Below are 20,862 nucleotides of genomic sequence, written 5' to 3' on the forward strand. Positions count from 1 at the left end.
TCTGGGGAGTGTGGGGTGCCCATGGGGGGAGTGTGTGAGCGCTGCCTCCGGGTGCTGGCAGCAGCAGGCTGGGCCAGGCAGTGAGCAGGGCAGCCATGGGCTGGGCAGAGGGTGCAGGATGCAGGCAGGGCTGTTGGATGGGCAGAGGGGCTGTGCCAGTGCTCCAGGGAGCCAGGAATGCCCCTGGCTGTCTGCACTTGTGGATTGAGGAGTTCTGCAGGGAGAATGTGGGTGATGGTGAAGGCAGCACCTTGTCCAAGGTAGATATGGGGCTTACTGAGTCTGTGTGTGACTGTGTTTGTGTCTCTGTGTCTGTATATGTCTCTGTGTGTCTGTGCTATCTCTGGGATACACACTCAGCTTCAGGGTTGATCCTGCAAACAGGAAAGCAACGGGTGCATCCAGGCTGCTGGGAAGGAGACCCTGCCTCTTGTGCCATCCTAGGCCTGGCTTCAGGAGCCAGGTGGGAGCAATCCCCAGGGCTGCAGCTCCTGCCGAGCCTCTGCCAGGAGCCTGGGGCCTCTGACAACACCTTAGGGAAAGTCTCTGTTCTTCCTCCACAGCCATGGCTTTGCAGGAGGGCACACAGGAGGGGGATGCAAAGACACAGCTCCTGGCAGAGGCATTTGAGAAGGAAGGACTGGATGCTGGATACTGGGTGCCCAAAGCTTCACAGATCCTGGGAATCAAGAGCAGAGAAGCCCTGCAACATCTGGAATATAAAGACTACCTCAGAATAGAGTGTGAGGTACGGCATCCCTGGGAGAAAAAGGGACTGCAGAAACTCCTGAAAATAAGAGGTGACAAAACATATGAGGAGCTGCAAAAGCATAACTCAGAGAAAACAAAACAAAGACAGGAAGAGGCCAAACGAGCTCTGAAGGATCTGACAGAAATGCTCAACAGCCAAAGCCACAGCCAGGATGCTCTGAGGGAGAAAGCAGAGACTCTGTGGCAAGCCATGGAGATTCCCAAAGAGTTCTGGCCACCACCAGAGAAACCCTTGGCAGATATGCTGGAGAGCATCCAGAAGCAGCTGGAGCAGCAGGAGCTGTCAGCAGGCAAGAGGGAGAACATCCCTGACACAGAGGTGCTGAGGTGGGCATCAGGGGGACTGGCCCTGCAGGGAATCTACAGAACCAGCAGACCTGAAGATGTGCTGGCAAAGCGAGAGCAGCTCCTCAGGGTTCCTGAGGGATTCCAGCTCGCTGGTCCAGAGCAAGGTTCGCTGCTTGAGAGGAAGGAGTTCTTCTCCTCTGCAGCAGAATCCACTTTCACCAAGTCCATGGAGCAGCTGGGGTTCAGCATGAGCGTTTCTGCCAAAGGCACATTCTGGGGGATTAATCTGGGAGGGGGTGTAGATCACAGCAGCTCCTCGCAGTCACAGGATACCCACCAGTCCCGCTCTGAGCAGAGCTACTTTTGCACCACCAGGTACCAGTACATCCCTCTGGCCTCCTGCTACTTCCAAAGGCATCAGCTTCGCCTCTCGGATGCGGCTCTGCGGGAGCTGCAAGACATGGAGCAGATTTTGAGCTTCAGTCAGGAAGATGACAACGCCACCTTGGTGAAGATGTGTGAGAGCTTCTTCAGCAGGTTTGGGTCCCACATAAATCAGGGACCCCTCCACTTTGGGGGGATATTCTGGTGGAAGGCGTCTACAGAAGGATTCCGAGCTGAGCAGCGGGAAGAGATAAAACGACAAACGACTGAAGAACTGAACAGCTTTGTTGGGGCCAGCTGGGGTGGCTTCTGGGCCAGTGTAGAAGGGAGCCTGGATGTTTCCAATTCCAGCTCACAAGCTTCTGTCCTGAGGAGAGCAAGAGAGAGTTCTCATACAGCAATTCAGCTCTATGTGGCCAACACAGGGGGCCCAGCAGACACAGCTTCCCTTCCTCAGTGGAAAACGGGGCTCGTGTCTGATAACACGACGTGGGGCGTAATCGACCGTGGCTTTCAGCTGATCCCAGTGTGGGACGTCATCCAGTGTAATCACTGTGGGGATTTTAAATCTGTAGATCAGATGAGCAGAGCCCTCAGGGCTGGGTACAAAGCACTGACAAATCAGAGCATTGGCTCTGTTTTTGGAGAGGAACTGGGCAGTGCAGTGCAAGAGGCCAGAGACTTCATGGAGACTGTGAAGGCCTGGGAGATGACAAAAGTGGATGAATGCAAGCTGCTCATGCTGATGAGGCTAAAAGATGATCTAAGTGCAAAAACCAGGAATCCCAGTGTGTGGATCAACATGTGCCTGTCAGACAAAGCCCTGCAGGACTTCCTGGTGAACACTGTGCGGACCTGCCAGGAGTCACATCGAGAAAACACCACCTTTATCAAGACAATGCTGAGAAGCCTCCTGGATCCTCATATCTACTCTGTCAAGGACTTCCCTGAGGCTTCCTTCATTATGCAATGGGTCTTCCAGACTCAGCGCCTGCTTCCCAGAACTCCCAAAGTCTCTGAGCTTCAAGAGCTCATCCAAACACTGCAGCAAATGAAGGAGCACATTTATGCTGTCACCTACGCACCAGGAAGCTCTGCTTCTGATGTTCATGAAGCAAAAATAAAAGCCACCCTGACCAGCAGCCTGGCCATTTATTCCTTACTCCAGTCTCTCCAGGAAAAGGCTCAGAAGGACATGGAACTGTTGGTGCTCTTGTTTGCGGCCAGCACAGGGTACCAGGCGGAAAGCAGCACTTTTCAGCACCTCCTTGGACATCCAGAAATTCAGTACATGGCCAAGGAAATGGAAGTGGCACGTGCGGAGTATGTGAACCTGAAGGAGCAAGATGCCAACAGAGCTGAGGCCTTCCTCCTGCTGACAGGTCTGACTCTGACACCTGAAAGTCAAGAGCTGTCCTTTGAGCAGAAGAGGGAGCGTTTAGTTTTCATGGAAGATCACATGAAAGGTTTGTGGTCCACACGGATAAACAATCTCCTCCAAAAGCACAGTGGAGGCACTGATTGGAAGAGACTGGAAGGAGACTTGCATTCCTTGATCAGTGGGTGCTTGGATGACAAATTGGATGAACACAGGATGCAGACCATACTCAGTGAGCTGGAAGACACTTTTGCAACTCCCGAGCCCCCCAGTCAGTTCCAGTCCACGTCAGGCAGCAGCGAATCCAAAGAAAATGAAGCAATTGCAAACCAGGAGTTCTTCCAGCTGCTCAAGCGCCTTGGACTGGAAAGTCACTACCCAAGGAAAATGGGGATGGGAGATTTCCACACCATCTGCAAGACATCACTGCAGGACAGCCAGCCCAGCCTAGACAAGGAACTGCCATTATACTTCTTGCAAAAGCTGTTAACTGTGGATTACCGGGTGAGGTACCTGACTTGCTGGGAAAGGAGCAACCCAGGCCCTCCACCTGTGCCAAAAACCAGAGAGCAAGAGGATGAACTGTCAGATACCTCAGCAAGATTTCTGGACAATCTGATGGAAGCAGCCCCTGAACGTGCAAGCACGGACAGCCATGTGCATCCCATGGACCTGCAGATGGCCATTTTCCATTGTGCTGATGACTTCCTGAGACAGACCCTTGCAACCAAGCTGGCCTTCTGCCAACTGGCGCTGCCTCTGCTGGTGCCCAACCCGAGCACTTCACGCATCGAGTTCCCCCTCTATGCCCTCAGCCAAATCCAAAGGAGCTGGAAAGAGGTGGAGAAGGCAGGAAAGCAGGCCCAAACAAAGAGTTACAACAACAAACTCATCTTTCAGGCACAGACACCCATCGTGTCTTTCATCCGCATTGGCAGCTCAACCTCCTCTTCCAAGTCCCAGCTCCTGAATGCTCTGCTCAGCAAACGCAAACACGACACTTTCTTCCACCGCCACTGCAGAGGCAGCACTAGAGAGCGTTTGCTGATGGAAGGGCTGGTGGAGATCGCCTGGTACTGCCCTGGTGGAAGCCCCGATGACTCCTTTGAGCGCTGTGTGGCTTTCTGTAACCTGCATGGAGATGCCAGGGATCACAGAGCACAGCTTCAGTTCCTGAAGGAGATATCTGCTGTCAATGTGGTTCTTGTGTCTGATTGGAAGCACATGGACAACAGAGGGAAAAAGCTTCTGCAGGGTCTGTTGCAGCTACAAAGGCCTTTGGTTTGTCTTCTCACAGAAATAGAGAACGCTGCAGCTGCACAAGCCAGCAAAAACATAAAAATAGGGATCAAGAACAGGAACGAAGCAGAACTGATGGACCAAGTGGCCAAGACAATTGGGAATCTCCTGGACGGGTCTAATCCATGTTTCAGCCTGGAGGCCTGTGTGGACAAAGCTCGCCAGCATGGATTCCTAGTGGATGCAGATCAACCTGCGTGTGTGACAGCCAAAGCAAAGGCAAAGGAGCTGGTGGAGCTTCTGAAGAAAGAGAAGCTGTCTGAGATCAAATCCCGGCTGCTGCCACTTCAAGGAAAACTGTGGTACCAGTGGTGCCAAAAGGACAAAGAACTCACTCGCTTGCAGGAGAAGGGGAACATGAGCATTGAGCATCATCGCAGCCAAATTGAAAATGAGAAGAAAGTAATAAGAAGAAAGCAACTTGAACAAGCATCCCCTCTCAACCCACTGATGAAATTGTTCCTCGAGTTTCTCCATGCCCAGGCAGCAGATGCCAAGAAATACTTCCTGCATTGGATGAAGGTCTTTATGGATGAGCTTTCTTGTGATCGCCTTGAAGAACTGAGGAGAGACTATCACAAGTTATGGTCTGAAATCCTGACAGGAAAGAAAAGCAAAAAAAAACCCAGTGGCAATGATAACTTCCTGGATAACCTGGATGCCCTCTCTGATGAAATCAATGATTCATCCATCGGGCTGGAGCACCTTCTGAGAGAGGCAGGGCAGATTTATGAAGCTCTGGAATTAATGAACTCCAAGAAAGACAATTTTGTCAAGTTGCCAGAAATTGCAGTAGACCTGATAGTTTCAGGGTACCCCGTGGAGCTGATGGATGGGGACGCTTCTTACCTGCCCTTGCGCTGGGTGGGAGCTATATTTGACAGTTTGATTGAGAGGCTGGGGGACAAACGAGTGTTTGTGCTCTCTGTGCTCGGCATCCAGAGCACAGGCAAGTCCACCCTGCTGAATGCCATGTTTGGTCTGCAGTTCAGCGTCAGCGCAGGGAGATGCACCCGCGGAGCCTTCATGCAGCTGATTCCAGTGGGCGAGGAGCTGCAGCAAGACTTGGGCTTTGATATTGTGCTGGTGGTTGACACAGAGGGACTTCGAGCCATCGAGATGGCCAATAAACAGTCCCTGAAGCATGACAACGAGCTGGCCACCTTTGTCATTGGTGTTGGCAACATGACTGTGATCAATATCTTTGGAGAAAATCCATCAGAAATGCAGGATGTTCTCCAGATCGCTGTGCAGGCTTTCCTGAGGATGAAGCAAGTCAATCTTTCCCCAAGCTGCCTCTTTGTCCACCAAAACGTGGGAGAAGCAACTGCCAAGGAGCAGAACATGGAAGGACAAAGGCGTTTGCAGGAAAAGCTGGATGAAATGACCGTGGTAGCTGCTCAGCAGGAATTCTGTGACATCTCCTCCTTCAGCGATGTCATTGGCTTTGATGTGAACACCCACATTCACTACTTTGCTCACCTGTGGGAAGGAAACCCCCCAATGGCACCACCCAACCCCACCTATTGCCAGAATGTCCAGCAACTGAAGAGCAAAATCCTCCAGTCTGCCAAGAAGCAGTCCCACCGCAGCATTTTGAGGTTCTCAAGCCTGAAAGATCGTATTGGTGACCTCTGGAATGCTTTGCTGAATGAAAACTTTGTTTTCAGCTTCAAGAATTCCCTGGAGATTGCTGTGTACAGGAGACTGGAAAGTGCCTTTAGTCAGTGGACTTGGAGGCTGAGGAGTCACATCTTAGATGTACAGATGAGATTGGACAACAAAATTCGGAATGGGGACTGGCAGAATGTCACCATAAAACACCTTGAAGTGCTGATGCAAGAGTCAAGTGATGCCATTGAGAAAGAAGTGGAAAAGTATTTCAGGGAAGACAAAGACTGTGAGACACTGGTCCAGTGGAAATCAAGCACAGAGCTGAAGCTGAAAGAACTAAAAGAGACTCTTCTTAATGAAACACAAAGGAAATGTGAGAATCTCATTGAGCTCCAGAAGGAGCAGAGGAAACTGGATGCAAGGAAGTTGGAATATAAAGATGAGCTGCTGAGAAGGAGTCGGGAGCTGGCAGTGACTCTGAAAGGGAAGAGCCTCAGTGAGAGAGAACTGAAGGACAACTTTACTCTTCTCTGGAACGAGTGGATTACTGTAGTCTCCCGTGCTGCTCGTACTCCTGAACGGGTGAATATTGATGCAGAAATTGAAGATGTGCTTCTTGAGCACTTTAAGGAGCCAGGTTTCCATGCACAGATGAGGTCATTTCCCAAAGGCAGAGGATTCTCTTTTGATCCAGAGAAACACATCATGAAGAAAAAGTATTTAGGCTTTATCTCAGATCCCAGGAGCCTCTCCTATGCTAGTGTGATCAACCTTCAAAACATCACAGACAACATCATAGCGAGTGTGAAGGCAAACATTGCTAAAAAGGAAGAGGAGAAACGCGATTACAGTCGAAATTTTATTCATGAAATACTCAATGAAGTACAGAAAGGTGTCAACTCTGTCCCCAGCAATGCAAAACGTACTTTTACCAAAGAGTACAGCATGGATTTGTCTCTGTATCTGTGTAGAATGGCAGCAGAAAGGTTTAAAGCCATGCATGAAGCTTTCCAAAAGGCAAATGACCCAGTTGTGTACCTGAGCAGCAAGAAAGAAGATTTCTTCCAATGCTTCCAGATTTCCTGTCAAGGAGCCACTTCTGTCACAACTTTTGCTGCTTTCCTTTGTCACAAGATTGAACCAGCTCTTCGCCAGGCAGTCTATGAGAGGACAGCTAAAGACATCGCTGAGGACATCCAGAAATCCCCAGATTTCCAGGGCAGCAGAGCCAATCTGGAAGTTTGCGTCCTGAGATACCTGGCAGAACAGGAAAATTTTGAGTATTTCAAGCAGTACCTTTCATCTCCAAAACAGTTTTGTGAGGGTTACATTGAGACACGAGTTAGGAATTACTGTTTAGATGGGAGTAGGAGGCTGGGGATGTTTTTAGAGTCCTCCCTTGATATTCTCTATCAAAACATCCTGTCAGCTGTGTCTTTGTCAGCCCGAATTGTCAAAGACAGAGAAGACAGAGAAGACAAAATCTCTCTTTGGCTGGATGAATTTTGCAGAGAACTGTCTGAGGTGATCAACTTGCCCAGAAGTGACCTGAAGGGCATTGAGCACCAGGAGGTCACTGACATGGAGTTCCTGAGCAGTGCCATGGCAGAAGCTCTGGATGACCTGAGGGACAGGCTCATGAAAGAATTGGCTGAAAGTAAACTGAGTTTGTTTCCAAGGCAGCCTCTCACCATCCTGGCAGAGCATTTCTCGGGGTGCTGGGAGCAGTGTCCCTTTTGTGGGGCTGTCTGCACAAACACAATGCAAAATCACGATGGAGACCATCAGGTGGTCTACCATCGCCCTCAAGCTTTGATGGGATGGAGGTGGATTGGGACAGAGCAGCTGATTATTGATATTTGTTCCAGCCTTGTTTCAAGTAATTGCTTTTTCCAAATTTCTGACAATGAAAAGTTTCTCTACAAGAGATACCGTGATGCTGGACCTCCTTATTCCACTTGGAAAATTCTTCCTGATCCATCCATGCAGGCGTACTGGAAATGGTTTGTGTCTCATTTCAGGACACAGCTGGAAGCTCTGTATAATCAGAAATTTCAGGGTAGAGGAGAAATCCCTGAGGCGTGGCAGAGAATTACCAAGGAAGAAGCTCTGTCTGAGCTGGACAAGCGTTAGGCCACATGCTTGGGGAGGAAGAATCACAACAGCTTTAGAGTTTAGGAGAACTTTGTGCCAGGCTCTCTGCAAAATGCAGTTACAATGATGACACTCTCAAACCTTGTTCAGATAATGGAATCGATCTTTTCCGAAATTCCGAAATTTGGTGAAATAATGTTACTGTGGCCATCACTCAGAAACACCTCACTTTGTGAGAAAGCCAGAATCCTCTTGCCTTCTTGCCTGATCTTCTTAAAGCACCTTCTGAACCTCAAGAATTAGAAATTCTTAGTTCATTAGCCATGGAATTTTGTGCTGAGTTTCAGTACCAGGGAGATCCACAATTAAATGTTACTCCCTATCATCCTTTGTACAGAAACTCAAGCTTGTGGTGCAATTGTACTACCCCAGTGCCCCCTTAGGGTGAAATTGCTGACCTAGATGAGTCCCCACAGCAATTGCCAAAAAGATATTAGCTCATTTGTAGAGACAGAGCCTGGCAAGGCATTACCTCAAAAATGAAAAGTGGCCCATGTAGCATTGGACAGCTCACTGTGATAGCACTTAATGTTAAAAAAAGCTATCAAGAGAAAACATAGAGAAAAAATATTTACCCATCACTATGAAGAATACTGTAATAGCAATTTCAAACCCTAGAGCCCTGCAAAACAACTTACATCAGCTTTATTTCTTCCTCAGCTTCCCTCAGCTGAGGCATTTAAACAATTAAACCAATTAAGGTGTTGGCTGAGCAAAGTCAATACTACTTCCATGGAATTAATATCATGATGACAGATGTTAGTGCTGTCAAACCTGCAACCTTACAGAACAGAGCTAACACCAATTTTCCTTTAGTGGCACATAAACATAGTTGTGAAGATTTTGAAGGATTGTGTTGCATGAACATGTCTGATCATTCGGTGTCCATGCACAAGCAACTTCAAAAATGTAGAGATTTTACAAATCAAATAAAACAAACGATCGATCATAGTTAGACGACTGGTTTGAAAGATGGAGTTTTACACCTTAGCGAAGTGAACTTTGCAAAATAGGTTTATAGGTATTGATTGTTATTGTAGCAATGTTAGTAATAGTGACTAGTGTACTTCACTGTGCAGGAAAAATTATGAACAAGGCCATCAAAAATTTTTTTCTATCCAAGAGAGAGGAAATGTGAGAAATAGATTTGTGGAGAGTTCTCAAGGCCTGACAAAACGCCCACACAGTATGCATCTGTATGCAAACTTTGAGATAAGAAACACTAATTTAGAAATGCCGTAGAATAAGACAGATTTTGTTGAGAGAGAAACAGAGCTAGAAGAAGGTTTGGAAAGATGGCCTTGCAAAAGAGATAAGATAGTTTAGATTAGATACTTTAAAATATTATGAACTTTAAAACTGCCCACAAGAGGCAGTTTTAAATCATTTGCTTTTAGGCATCTACAAGATAGTGTGGCAAAAAACTAACAAGCCAGGAAACGCCTAAAATGTTTTGTAATTGATGAATAGTCACCTTCTAATTGTGATGGCATGAATTGGAACATCTGTATTGTCTCACCCTTCATATGAGACTGAAAAACAGAATGAAAAGTTTTTAAAGTGCCTTTTATTTGCCCCATGTCTGGGTCAGAAAAGGGCTAAAATCTGACACCCCAAAGGCAATTTTCCAGTGGCAAGGAGCTGTCCTGCTTGGAGAAAGGCCTGCAGGGACTGAGGCCTGCTCCACATTGGCTGCAAGCTGGGCTGCTTGGTTTTTGGGTATCATCCTTCCCTCCCTCATAGCAGCCTCCTGGATCAACTGAAGCTGTTCTCCCAGCAGGAGCTGTTGTGCCTGTGGGCTCAGGAAAGCAGTGAGACGACCTCCCCGGGGCTCAGGCAGTGCTTTCACTCCCTGTCTGAGAGGTGCTGTGTCTCTGTCCAGAACAGCCACTCCTGCTCATGTTCCTGGGGCTGCTTCCCTTCCCTCCAGCCCTCAGCCCCAGCAGGAGCTGCTCCTGCCCTTGGCCTCTCTGCTGAACAAAAGCCTTTGGAATGCCCCAGGTGGAGAATCCTGTCTGCCGGCACCTTCTGCAGCAGCCCTTGGGGCAGTGCTGGTGCTGCCCAGGCAGGCTGGTGGCACCAGAGCCATGCTCTGGAGAAGGTGGCACCAGCTGGCGCTGCCCGAGGGAGCTGTGGGGGATTTTGCTGTGCAGGTGTTGCAACCCTGCTGGGCAATGGGAATGCCAAGCCCACCTGGAGAGCTGCTGAAGGGCTGCTTCAGCCTCATCCCCTGCAGGCTCTGTATGAAAAATGCATATTATATCACTGGCTCTTTGCAAATGTTAAAATGAATACTATATGTGTTATGTTGGAAAGTTATGTTATATTAATCTCATATAAGTAGTGTGGTAAATATAGTTTTTAGGCTATAGCATAATATAAAATAGAAACTGTGTGATGGAAGATACTTTTCTAACTAGCTCAATGAATGGATAAGCGAATCAAGAAATTTTTTGCACAGAGATAACAGCAATAAGACACCAAAAATCTCAAGAGTAGAATTATTGCCTCCTTATCGGGAAGAACCAAACTTCTAGGGACCAAAACGATTGATTTACAAGATGAGGGGGGAGTTGACAATAACCAGAAAACACCCTTTGTTTGAAAAGAATGTTTGCATAATCTATGAGATATATGAATATGCAACAGTCTATTGCTTTTAAAGATTAGTCCTTTGGTAGTGAGGTGTGCTTTTACTTGGCAGAAAGAGTAAAATGCATCCAGACATCTGTAACTCTTTGCTTTTTATTGTCTTTTATTGTCCTACCCTGATTGTCCAAATTCTTATTACTCTAATTTTTATTGCTATTTTAATAACTATTTTATTTCTAGTAAACTTCTAACATTTTAAAATAAGGCATTGGCGTTTTTTACACTCTGCTAATAAAGAAGTTGATTTGGACTGGTCTGTGTCTCCTTTGTGTTCAGGGAAGCCACAGCTGGTGGTGACTCGAGCTCTGTGTGATGCAGACAGGTAGGGGACCGAGGGTGGCACTGGGGGAGGAGGTGTGAGAGCAGAGCACTGTTCCGTTCAGGGTCTCTGCTCCAGGAGCAACTTCACTGTCTGCAGGGACAGCAGAGAGGGCAGGAGACCCAAGCCACAACATCCAGGGAATCCAATGTCAGTGGCAGGTGCCAAGGAAGGCATGGTTGGAAACCAAGCCAGGCCTGTCACACACACAGAGGGCTGAGAAGGTTGATCCCAGCAAGGTTCTGTGCTCTGGAGCTGCTCAGCTGGGAACCTGCAGGACAAGAGGGGAACGGGCCCAAATTCTGCCAAGCCCAGCCCTGGCCAAGCAGACCCAGAGCCAGTGACAGGAGCCAGAGCTGGGTCATGTGAGCCTGTGCTGCATGGGCTGAGGGCCAGGGACTGGGGACACCTGGGCTGGGAGGGAATTTGGACTGGCTCCTGGAGCCAGACTGAGAGTGGAGGTGCTCCTGGCCATTCTGTCACCTCCTGGGCTGCATGGGAATGTCCCAGTGCAGCTACTGGAGTGAGTGAGGGTTCCCAGTGCCATAGCTGAGAGAAGTGGAGAGGACCCAGTGCAGCAAGGAGGGGCGGCCTCAGGCCTGGGCTGGGGTATCAGGAGGGTGCAGGGTCCCTCACCTGCTGCCTTCACCTGTGCCAGCTGTCCCAACTCCCTCTCCAGTACAGCCAGAAGTTCTCTGCAGTTTTCCCTGTCTCTGCCAGGACCCTCAAACAAAGTCTCCCTCAGTGGTATTGACTGGCACCTCCTTCCTTGCAGGCCCTGCTTTAGGGAGGAGCACAAACAGATTAAAGGTCTTTTCCAACCTAAACAATCCTTGGATGCGGTGCCTTCCAGTGACACTGGGATGCAGCACCTCTCCCAGGCTGCACCAGGTGTGACTAAGGGTGAGGTGACCCTGTGGAACACCCCAGAACATTTCAATGTAAGGGGCTAAACTGAGGTTCCTTTCCTACACTTGGCACACAGAAGAAATACTAAGTAGATATTCTTAAGAGGTCAAAATTGCACAGAATTTGGTGGCAAAAGATAGAAAATCAATGAATTTGATCAATCTTTTCCAATCTGTGACACCCTGCCTGGGTCCTGAGGAGATCGGATGGTGTTGGGGTATGACTGGGAAACAGAGCAGGAACTCTCCAGTGGGGTCTCTCTGCTGCACACACTGGAAGGACGGGGTTGGCAAAGGATGGGGACATGGCTGGGGTGCCTGGCTGGGAGGAGCTAGGACGGGGATGGAAGGGTAGGTGGGGACGTCTGAGAAGAGCAATTTTGATCTTAATTTCCCTTCCTCCCCTTGTTCTCCCTCCCTCCCTCCCCAGAGAAGCTGTTGCTGCCCTATCCCTGGCAGTGTCCAAGGCCAGGCTGGACAGGACTTGGAGCACCCTGGGACACTGGAAGGTGTCCCTGCCCATGGCAGGAGGTGGCACTGGATGGGCTTTAGGGTCTCTTGCCATATGGAATCCATGAGGACTAAGGGAGATGAGCATAGTACAGGGATACCTTTTATCTCTTTCTGGTACTTAAAGGAAAACCAAGAAAGACTTAGCAGGGCTGGAGTGCCAGGACACAGGGAATTGCTCCACGCTGACCCAGGCCAGGCCTGGATGTGTATTTGGGATCTCTTTTCCCACTTTTCTGGCTCCTCTTACGTGTGGAGCCCTCCGGGCCGTCAGGTGTTGCCATCATGGTGGGGCAGAGTGCAGTGATGTCACTGCCACGCCGGGTGAGCCAAAGCAGTGGTGGCAGCACCGGGAGCAGTGGGAATGGCCCCAGGAACAGTGGGAACAGTGGGAACAGCGGCACCGGGAGCGCCGGTAGCACTGTGAACGGCAGCAGCGGCAACAGCAGGAGCGCCAGCATGGAGTACGTGAACCCAGAGCAGCTCGCCGGCTTCAGCAAGTACAAGGTAGCGGCGCTAACGGGGGCCGGGCTCAGGGCCTGGAGCCGTGAGGGGGGCGCTGAGGGGCGGCCGGGGAGGGGATGTTCGGGGGCCTGGAGGAGGGGAGGCTGCAGTGGGGCATGGAGCCATGGTGGGATCTCCGGAGGGGCGGAAGGGAGAGCTGGGGTGTGGGGAGGGGAGGTGGAGGGAGTCCCAGGGTTTGGGGCGGAGGGAGGGGCAGTGAAACCTGAGATTTAAAGGGAGAGATTGAACCCAGGCTTGGGAAATGTGGGAGATTGCTATGTGGGGGCATGGGTTGGAGAAAAACACGTGACACAGCAGAACAAGAGTCATCAGCAAACAGCAATGTGTTTAATATGGTGTCACCAACATGTTCTATGAAAAATCCTTTCCTTAGGATTTTTCCCTCCTGAGAAGCTGAGAGGCCTCAAGAACAAACTGTAAACAATTCTTATCTGCTGCTGTGGAACGCACCAGGTGGGTCTGGGATTGATCTCATCTGGTTGTTTCTAATTAAGGGCCAATCACAGTTCACCTGTCCAGACTGTCTCGGTCAAGGACAAGCCTTTGTTATTCATTCCTTTTCTATTCTTAGCTTAGCCTTCTGATGAAATCCTTTCTTCTATTCTTTTAGTATAGTTTTAATATATTATACAGGATAAAATAATAAATCAAGCCTTCTGAAACATGGAGTTAAGATTCTCATCTCTTCCCTCATCCTAAGACCCTTGTGAACAATGCCACAATATGGCTTCCCTTTTATTGGGCATTTGAAATTCCTGGGCTTAGATAGCTGATTGGTTTGGTTTTAAACACCATCCAGCTCTTTGACCAGAGAGATATCTGCAATGTGGGATGGAACAAGATTGGGTGAAGTCCCTATTTGGGTTTGAATGCAGCGTATTATTGTTCACCCAGGGAGCGGTTTATGGAATGGGGCTGGGTTTCTTATGTACAGCTGAATTAATTGCCCAGCCACAGACCAGCTGTGCTGTGACAATTCCTCTTTTCCTTTTTATTAAAAATCAAAAATATTCTTTGTTATCTTATTTGCAAGGGTCTTTTGCAGGTAGGATGACACAGATAACATGTATTGTATCAGGCGACCCTCAGCTGGGGAATACCATGCATTGACTCCATGATTTCAGAAGACTGAAGAAATGCTTTATTAAGCTATACTACATACTGCACTAATACTATACTATACTAAAGAAAGACCTGTGACCCTACAGACAGTCACAACACAGCTTTGACCTAATTGGTCAATCAATCTAAACACCATCACCAGTGTCCAATTAAGAAATCCCTTTTGGCAAACAATCTCCATAACACATTCCACATGTGCCAGACAACAGATGCAGCAAGTGACGATAAGAATTGTTTTTCCTCTTTGTCTAAGCTTTCTCACAGACTTTCCCCAGGAAAATCCTGGGGGAAAATCCTGGGAAAGTCTGTGTCTCTCTCTGTTCAAAGAATATGTGAATACCCTAAACATGATTTTAATTTCAATGAGGTCTTTTATTTAAATTGACAAACCTACCTTCCCCAGCTAGCGATGTGTTCCATGTACTACAAGAGTTGCAGTACTCCCTTCCACCCGCTGTTAGTGAGATCACAATCTGTCAGGCTAGTATGATACAGGTTAACTACTTATAGTCACAAGTTACATCTTAACTCTGAAACTAAGAAACAGTTTAACTCTTAGAACCGTTAGAAAAAACCCAATTACCAGAAAAACAAATTGCAAACAGAAAAACCAGTTTGTAAACAAATAGGGGCCTTAAAGGAACTGTCACTTCAAGAGTCCCATATTTCCATGAGGTAGGTGAAGAAGTTGTTTCCACCGCTGTTCCACACAGCTCCACAACGTCTCTTGATCGGCCATCAGGAAGATGTTGCTTCTGGTCACGGGTAGAATGGACCATATTAGGTCTTTGATCACTTACGACCTGAGTCCAGTATATTTGGGGCTGTCTTTGAAATGTCCCCTGTTGTGGAGACCCTGGGGAGGCATTCCCTGATCTAGGGAGACACAAGGAGCTTCCCTTAAAAAGCTGTTAGACCCCATTGCCTCCTTCCCCTGTTCCTATGTCCCTGAGCCACTCCCTCCACAATTCCCTGATTGGCCCTTATCTTTGTACTGTCCCAAGACCAGGGTGAGCCCCTGGGTCCCTGGAGAGAGAAAGCTGGACCCTGAATGTGTGCATGTCTGGGACCTGATCATCTCACCGCATGGCTGAATTAAATGTCTGTGGATACTGTGTGAAGGTCCATTTTGCTTCCTTACCCTGGACTATGCTAGCAGCAATTCAGCCTGCTACAAATGGCGCTCGAACAGGGACCTCTTCTCCTGGAAAACATCTGCGCTAGACCACCCTGAGAATTTCATTGTCTTACCCTAGAGTGGTGAGTTTGAATTTTTAGTTCCTTTCTCCTTTTACTCTCAGCTGTTGGGAAGAGACTGGGTTAAGATGGAAACAATGCTCACCCACACAGAACAAGAAGTTTACCTCCACCTTAAAAAGCCTTTTCTTCAAGAAGATTTTGGGTTTCCAAAGGGGAAATTGAAGCCTTTTGTACACTGGTTATTTAAGCATTTTCCTTATATTTCATGGAATGTAGTCCTAACCAAGGACATTCTGGAAGTAGTTTGGGAAAAATTAAGACCTGAGGAAGAACTCCATAAAGAATTCATCCTTTTTTTAATATGATGATGATATGCATTCAGAATCTTGAGGAACAGTTAAAAAATAGTGAACCCCAGCTGAAAACCTTCTCCAAGCTCTCCTGTCTTTACTCCTACTGCCCAGGTTTGCTGTCATTACATGGCCATGGCCATATGGTCACATTCACATGCTCAAGATGGTGGAGACAGCATGGCATGAGCCACGGGCTCTCCCCTTCTACCCTCTGGTCCCCACGCCTCCTCCCACAGCTTCCACAGTCCTAAGAGTGAGAGAAGGGGATTCAGAGGAGCAGCCTCTGATTAGCAATATAAAGCTGCATCACCTTCTTACAGCAAAGGGGAAAGAAACCCCTCGAGCACTTGCAGTGCTGGAAAGGACAAAAGAATGGAAGTATTTACCTTGGTTGCTATAGCACCACAGGACACAGCATGGGTGGCAAGAGCCATCCCCACTCGCATCAAACAGCTGCCTCCATGGAAAACCCACGGGTGAGCACAAGTAGTGGCAGCCCACAGCACTGGAGGTGAGGACAGGCAGGCAAGACCAGTGGGCGGGCAGTCCTGCTGGGGGATGGCTCAGAATTGCAGTCCTGGCAGCGAAACCACTGTCCCCCACCCACCTGCAGGGCCTGCGCCACCACCACTGCTCTCAAAGCCCCGCGCTGGCAGTGCCTGCGGGCCTCAGCTGAGAGAGACCCCCGAGAAAAATCCAGGTCTCAGTGCAGCTGACAGTGCCAGGAGCAGGACGAACCCTGCACAGCAGCACACCAACCTCAACACCAACAGCACGTCCAGCAACACAAACACAAAACCACTGGCAAAGGTAAAAAAGTCCTTGCTGTGAACGTTCTGGGGACAGTGAAATGGTTCAATGTAAAAAACAAATATGGCTTCATAATCCAGAATGATATCAAAGAAGATGTGTTTGTTCATCAGACTGCTATAAAAAAAAATAAGCCCAGGAAATACCTCCACAGACTAGGAGATGGAGAAATTGAGAAATTTTAATACAATACAACAAAAAAAAGGCCCCCAAACAGCCGATGTGACAGGACCCTGGTGGAGTTCCAGTGCAAGGTAATAAACGTACCAAACTGCAAACCTGCAAAATATTACCCACATCATAGAAGTCCTCCAAGGAAATAAAACCCAAAACCAACAACCAAGCCCCAGCAACAGCCTAAAAGCTGAAAGAGCACAGAACACCAATGAGCTGTCCTTCATCCAAGAGTCCACCTCCATAATGAAAGAACCTTCCAATCTGATAAGTCCCACTTCTAATATCCTTCCCCAATTCCTGTGGCCTCTCTGCCCCCCCCTCCCACTTTCTCCTTTGCCTTTCCATTGTCCTATTACCCCTTTTTTATGTTCTCACAAATTCCTACCACTTTTTCCTCTTTCCATGGCCTCCCTCTACTAATCCCTTCCCTCTGAGTTCCTTCATAATACCAGAAGGATGGTGACTGGGAGGGAAAAAAGGAAAGTTTCCCTAAAGTAACCATCTTTTTCTTGAAGTTAATGATTTCTATTTGGAGTTTCCAGCAGACACATCACCACTTACACTACCTTGTAGAGAGCCCATTATAGCCAAAGGCATTGCCACAAGTGGCAGATAACCAGTCCCTGCTAGAGCAACTTCTCCTGACTCAGTTTCCTGATAAACTGTGCTAAGAAAACCCCTCATCCCTCCTGCCAGCTCTAAGACACTCCAGGAAATCTGTTGAGGCATTGGGAACTCAGAATTGTTTGCATTTTGAAAAACTATTTTATGGGTGTTTGTCCTAGGGTGATGTTAGGATGCTGTTATCCCCATTCGTGTGTGTGTGTGTAATTTATGCTGGATATTATGTTCTGTGCCTTTAAGACTGGCAGAGTGAAAGTTTTGGGTTGGGCCTCTTATCAGCCACTCGGCAAGACATACAGATAGCACCAGTACTTAGTGTTGCTTTTTTGCTTTTTGCCCTGCTTGTGGCTTTCGCTCTTGCTTCTGCTTCACTTCTGCTTTGCTTGCTCTTGCTTTTCCCCCCCTTCTCATTAGTTAATTTAGCTAAACAGTCCAAATTTCTTTCTGGACTGTCCCGTTCTCCTCTCCCCGCCCCCCCCCATCCATTTGGACCTGCCAAACCCGCTCCGGAGTGGGATTTGGAACACCAAGAGAGTTTACACCTTGTGGCTGCAGCAGCTACCTCAGCACCGGAGGGACTGATAACAGCAACCACCCCCAGGAGAGACTTTCTGAATTTGTCATCTTTTTCAGAGCGGTGTCATCTGGTATTGTTCATTTTGTGTGCAGGGGGGTGCTGTGCTTGTCAAATAAACAGGTTCTTTCCACTTCTCTCCGAGGAATTCTTCCCGAGCTGGTTGGGGGGAGGGGCCGTGTGGGTTTGAAGAAGCCCCTTTGGGGGATTCTCTCCCAAATTTGCCCTAAACCAGGACAGTGCTTTTGATTTTTTTTTTGTCATTTTGTGTCGATTGAGTTGATCCTTCAGAGAAGCTTTCTTAATAATATAAAAAAACAGGGAATTGTTAAGACCCTAGGGAGGCATTCCCTGGTCTAGGGAAACACAAGAAGCCTCCCTCAAAAAGCTGTCAGACCCCATTGGCTCCTTCCCCTGTTCCTATGTCTGTTCCTATGTCCCTGAGCCACTCCCTCCCGATTCCCTGATTGGCCCTTATCTTTGTGCTGCCCTGAGACCAGGGTCAGCTCCCGAGAATGTGGGGAGGGAAAGCTGGACCCTGAATGTGTGTGTGTCTGGGACCTGATCATCTCACCACGCAGCTGAATTAAACATCCGTGGATATTATGCCAAGGTCCATTTTGCTTCCTTACCCTGGACTATGCTAGCAGCAGTTCAGCCTGCTACACCCTGTGGTATGGACTAGTGTGGACAGTTTACCTCCACGTGGCCTTGTGTCCTGGTTTTGCAAGGGAGACATTTGCGGAAGTGATGCAAAGCTTTAAGCCACTAGAAAGCTGTTCATGCCTCTGTGAAAACCCCATGTTGAAGACTAAAGAAACTCGGGAAATTTTTCTATTCCTTCTGGCCTGGGAACAGGAAAAAGTCCCGGCCTGGCTTCTGTCTCAGCTGGGCCAAATCAGAAAGGCTCTGCCTCAGATTCGGGCCACTTTCCAGAGAGCCCACTGGACTCCATCCTGGCTTGGCCAGGCCCCAGCAGCTGCCAGGCAGGGAGCTGGGAAGCTGTGGGGGCTCTGACTGAGACAGGGCTGGGCCGTGGCTGTTAAGATCTTTCCGCCAGGTCCCCTCCCCAGTGCAGCCACCTCATGAGATCATGCGGCTGAGACCAGAGGAAGCCCTGCAGCCTATGCAGAGTGGCCCTTTGGCTGGAATGGAACAGAGAAAAAGACCAGCCATGCAGCCAATCCTGACACAGCCCCAGCTGCAGCTCCTGCCACAAGCTATCAGCCAGGGTCTGGTGACCATCTGCTGGCCCTGGGTGAGATGTTAACTTTTTCAGTGCTTCAATCCTCCCTTGAGTGAGGGAAAGGAACAAAATGCAAGCATGTAAAGGAGCAACATGAAGACATCAAGGTAAGTGAAGAAGAAGTTAAGTGGCAGATGGATGGGATGAGGAGTTGCCTTGATCTTGGGGCTGAAATCCCCTTGTAAAGCTATGGAGAAAAGACTCTGTTTCCTTGTAACACATGAAAGCATGAGGAGATGAAGGGTTCAATTTGATATTGAGCAAAGGCCACCATGCCAAAGTAAGCAGATGGTAAGGTAGCTGTGATTCTATGAGAAGTTTGAACAGAGAAGGAGAGAAGAGTAATCCTATGCCTCCAGGAGGAGAAAATCTCAGTTCCTAGAGATGAAGATGATTTTAGAGATAGATAATTAGAACATTTACCTTTGAACAGCTCATCTTTAAAACAGTACCGCCTAAGTTAACATGGCCCATAAACACAGCTGTGGGAAAAGCTTGTGAAAAATAGGAGAAACTATGTCCAGCAGAGCCAATCCCTGAAGGCTCTCATGATAGACTAAACTGACAAAAATCTTCCTGTCTCTGCACACAGTCAGTGAGAATGAAGGAGGGGCTGGAAGGGAGGAAAAAAGGTGTTCTAAAGGTTTATTTTCGTTCTCATTTTCCTGCTTTAATTCAGTCAATAAATTTTTTTTGTGCTGTTAATTTTAAGCCAGTTTTGCGTTCAGTGTTTTCTCATAATCCTTATCTCACTTTATGAGCTCTTCAGTTTTTTTTCTTTCCCTGTCACAGTGGGTGGAAATGGTAGAGTGCCCCGACCTTCCCAGAAAGCATATTTAAAAAGATGTCCTGGTTGCACAAGCAGGACTCGCTCTCACTGAGTGATTCCAGCTCTTGGGTGTTTTCAGCCATGAGCAACACTGAAGAAAGGGATGGAGTCTTTGTATGGGATTCCATGGAGGATCTTTATGGAGCTCCTACTGTGAATGGTTCCAGGGTAAAGAACTCTCCAGGCAGAGAGAGCAGGGATTTATATAGGGATAGCAAGGAAGGGGGGGGCACGCAGAACATCAGAATGCGTGAAATGAGGGCACAGCGGTGGAATAAAGAGGAAGGGCCAATGGGATACATAGAATCAACACAGAGCAACAATGCATTCTGGGGGAAGATTTTGTCCTGCCAGGGCTAGGGAGGTTGTTGCTTAAGGGTTGTCCCTCCAGGGGAGGATGGTAAGCTTCTCCTCAGCTGGTTTACTGACCTCCACATTTCCCCCTCCTCTGCTCAACTACAGCAGGAGAGCATGAGTCAGTAGTTTTCTTAGCGGCTACCTGGTTTTGGCTGGTGTCAAACCATGGCACAGGGGTTGCAAGGAAGCCAGGGTTTTGGGGTGAGGCTCCAGTGAGAAAATGGGGTTTCAGGGTATGGAGAGATCTGCTGTGAGACCCCAGATTGGGGGTGGTATCAGGGAAACACAGGGTTTGGAAGGATGGCTACAGTGAGACCCGAGGTTTGTAGGCTGGGGGGACTGCAGAGGGAACCAGGATTTTGTGGCAGAAGGCTTCCATTGAGAGCTGGGATTGGGAGGGCGGTGGGTGCAGCATGGACCAGTGTGGTAAAGGTGGGACAGTGTGTGACATAGAACACCGGCCTTGCTGCAGGGGTCAGAGTGTGACTGGGACCTTCTCCTCCTCTTGGGCTGGGGTCCAGGGAGGCAGTGGTGATGTGTCAACGCATACAGTGAGCTCTGGGGCTGTCCCCCAAACTAAAGGAGCTCAGAGGGGGGCAGTGGGTTTCCCAGGAGCAGGAACAGCCCAGGAACTGCTCCCATAGAACTCAGGACTGCCATTCTCCTGCCCCATGGCTGCTCCCTACAGTCATATCCATGGGACCCACGCCATTCCCATCTCTTCCTGCCAAACTAGATCTTGTTCTTGGGTGACATCCCCAGCCATAG

At 48.5% G+C, this 20,862-nt stretch overlaps 1 protein-coding gene and 1 long non-coding RNA gene across 8 annotated transcripts in view; both read left to right on the top strand.

Annotated features, from left to right (window-relative positions):
* Positions 1-20,862, top strand: part of LOC103824563 (interferon-induced very large GTPase 1-like) — a 62,454-nt gene that overhangs the window by 23,858 nt on the left and 17,734 nt on the right. For 4 of the 7 annotated variants that reach the window (XM_050972785.1, XM_050972787.1, XM_050972788.1 and 1 more), the window contains one exon: positions 564-1,355. In XM_050972785.1, the coding sequence (XP_050828742.1) occupies positions 566-1,355 (790 nt within the window). In that variant the 5' untranslated portion in view covers positions 564-565. Of the gene's footprint in view, positions 1-563; positions 10,791-20,862 lie in introns of those variants that run through there. The other 3 variants (XR_007777221.1, XR_007777220.1, XM_050972789.1) reach the window with 3 other exon arrangements.
* On the top strand, positions 10,844-19,522 carry LOC127059437 (uncharacterized). The gene is made up of 3 exons (XR_007777266.1): positions 10,844-12,784; positions 13,176-13,255; positions 14,929-19,522. It is a non-coding gene; the product is annotated as an uncharacterized LOC127059437 (long non-coding RNA).

Source organism: Serinus canaria, chromosome 3 (genome assembly GCF_022539315.1).
Source record: "Serinus canaria isolate serCan28SL12 chromosome 3, serCan2020, whole genome shotgun sequence".
Taxonomy (NCBI): domain Eukaryota; kingdom Metazoa; phylum Chordata; class Aves; order Passeriformes; family Fringillidae; genus Serinus; species Serinus canaria.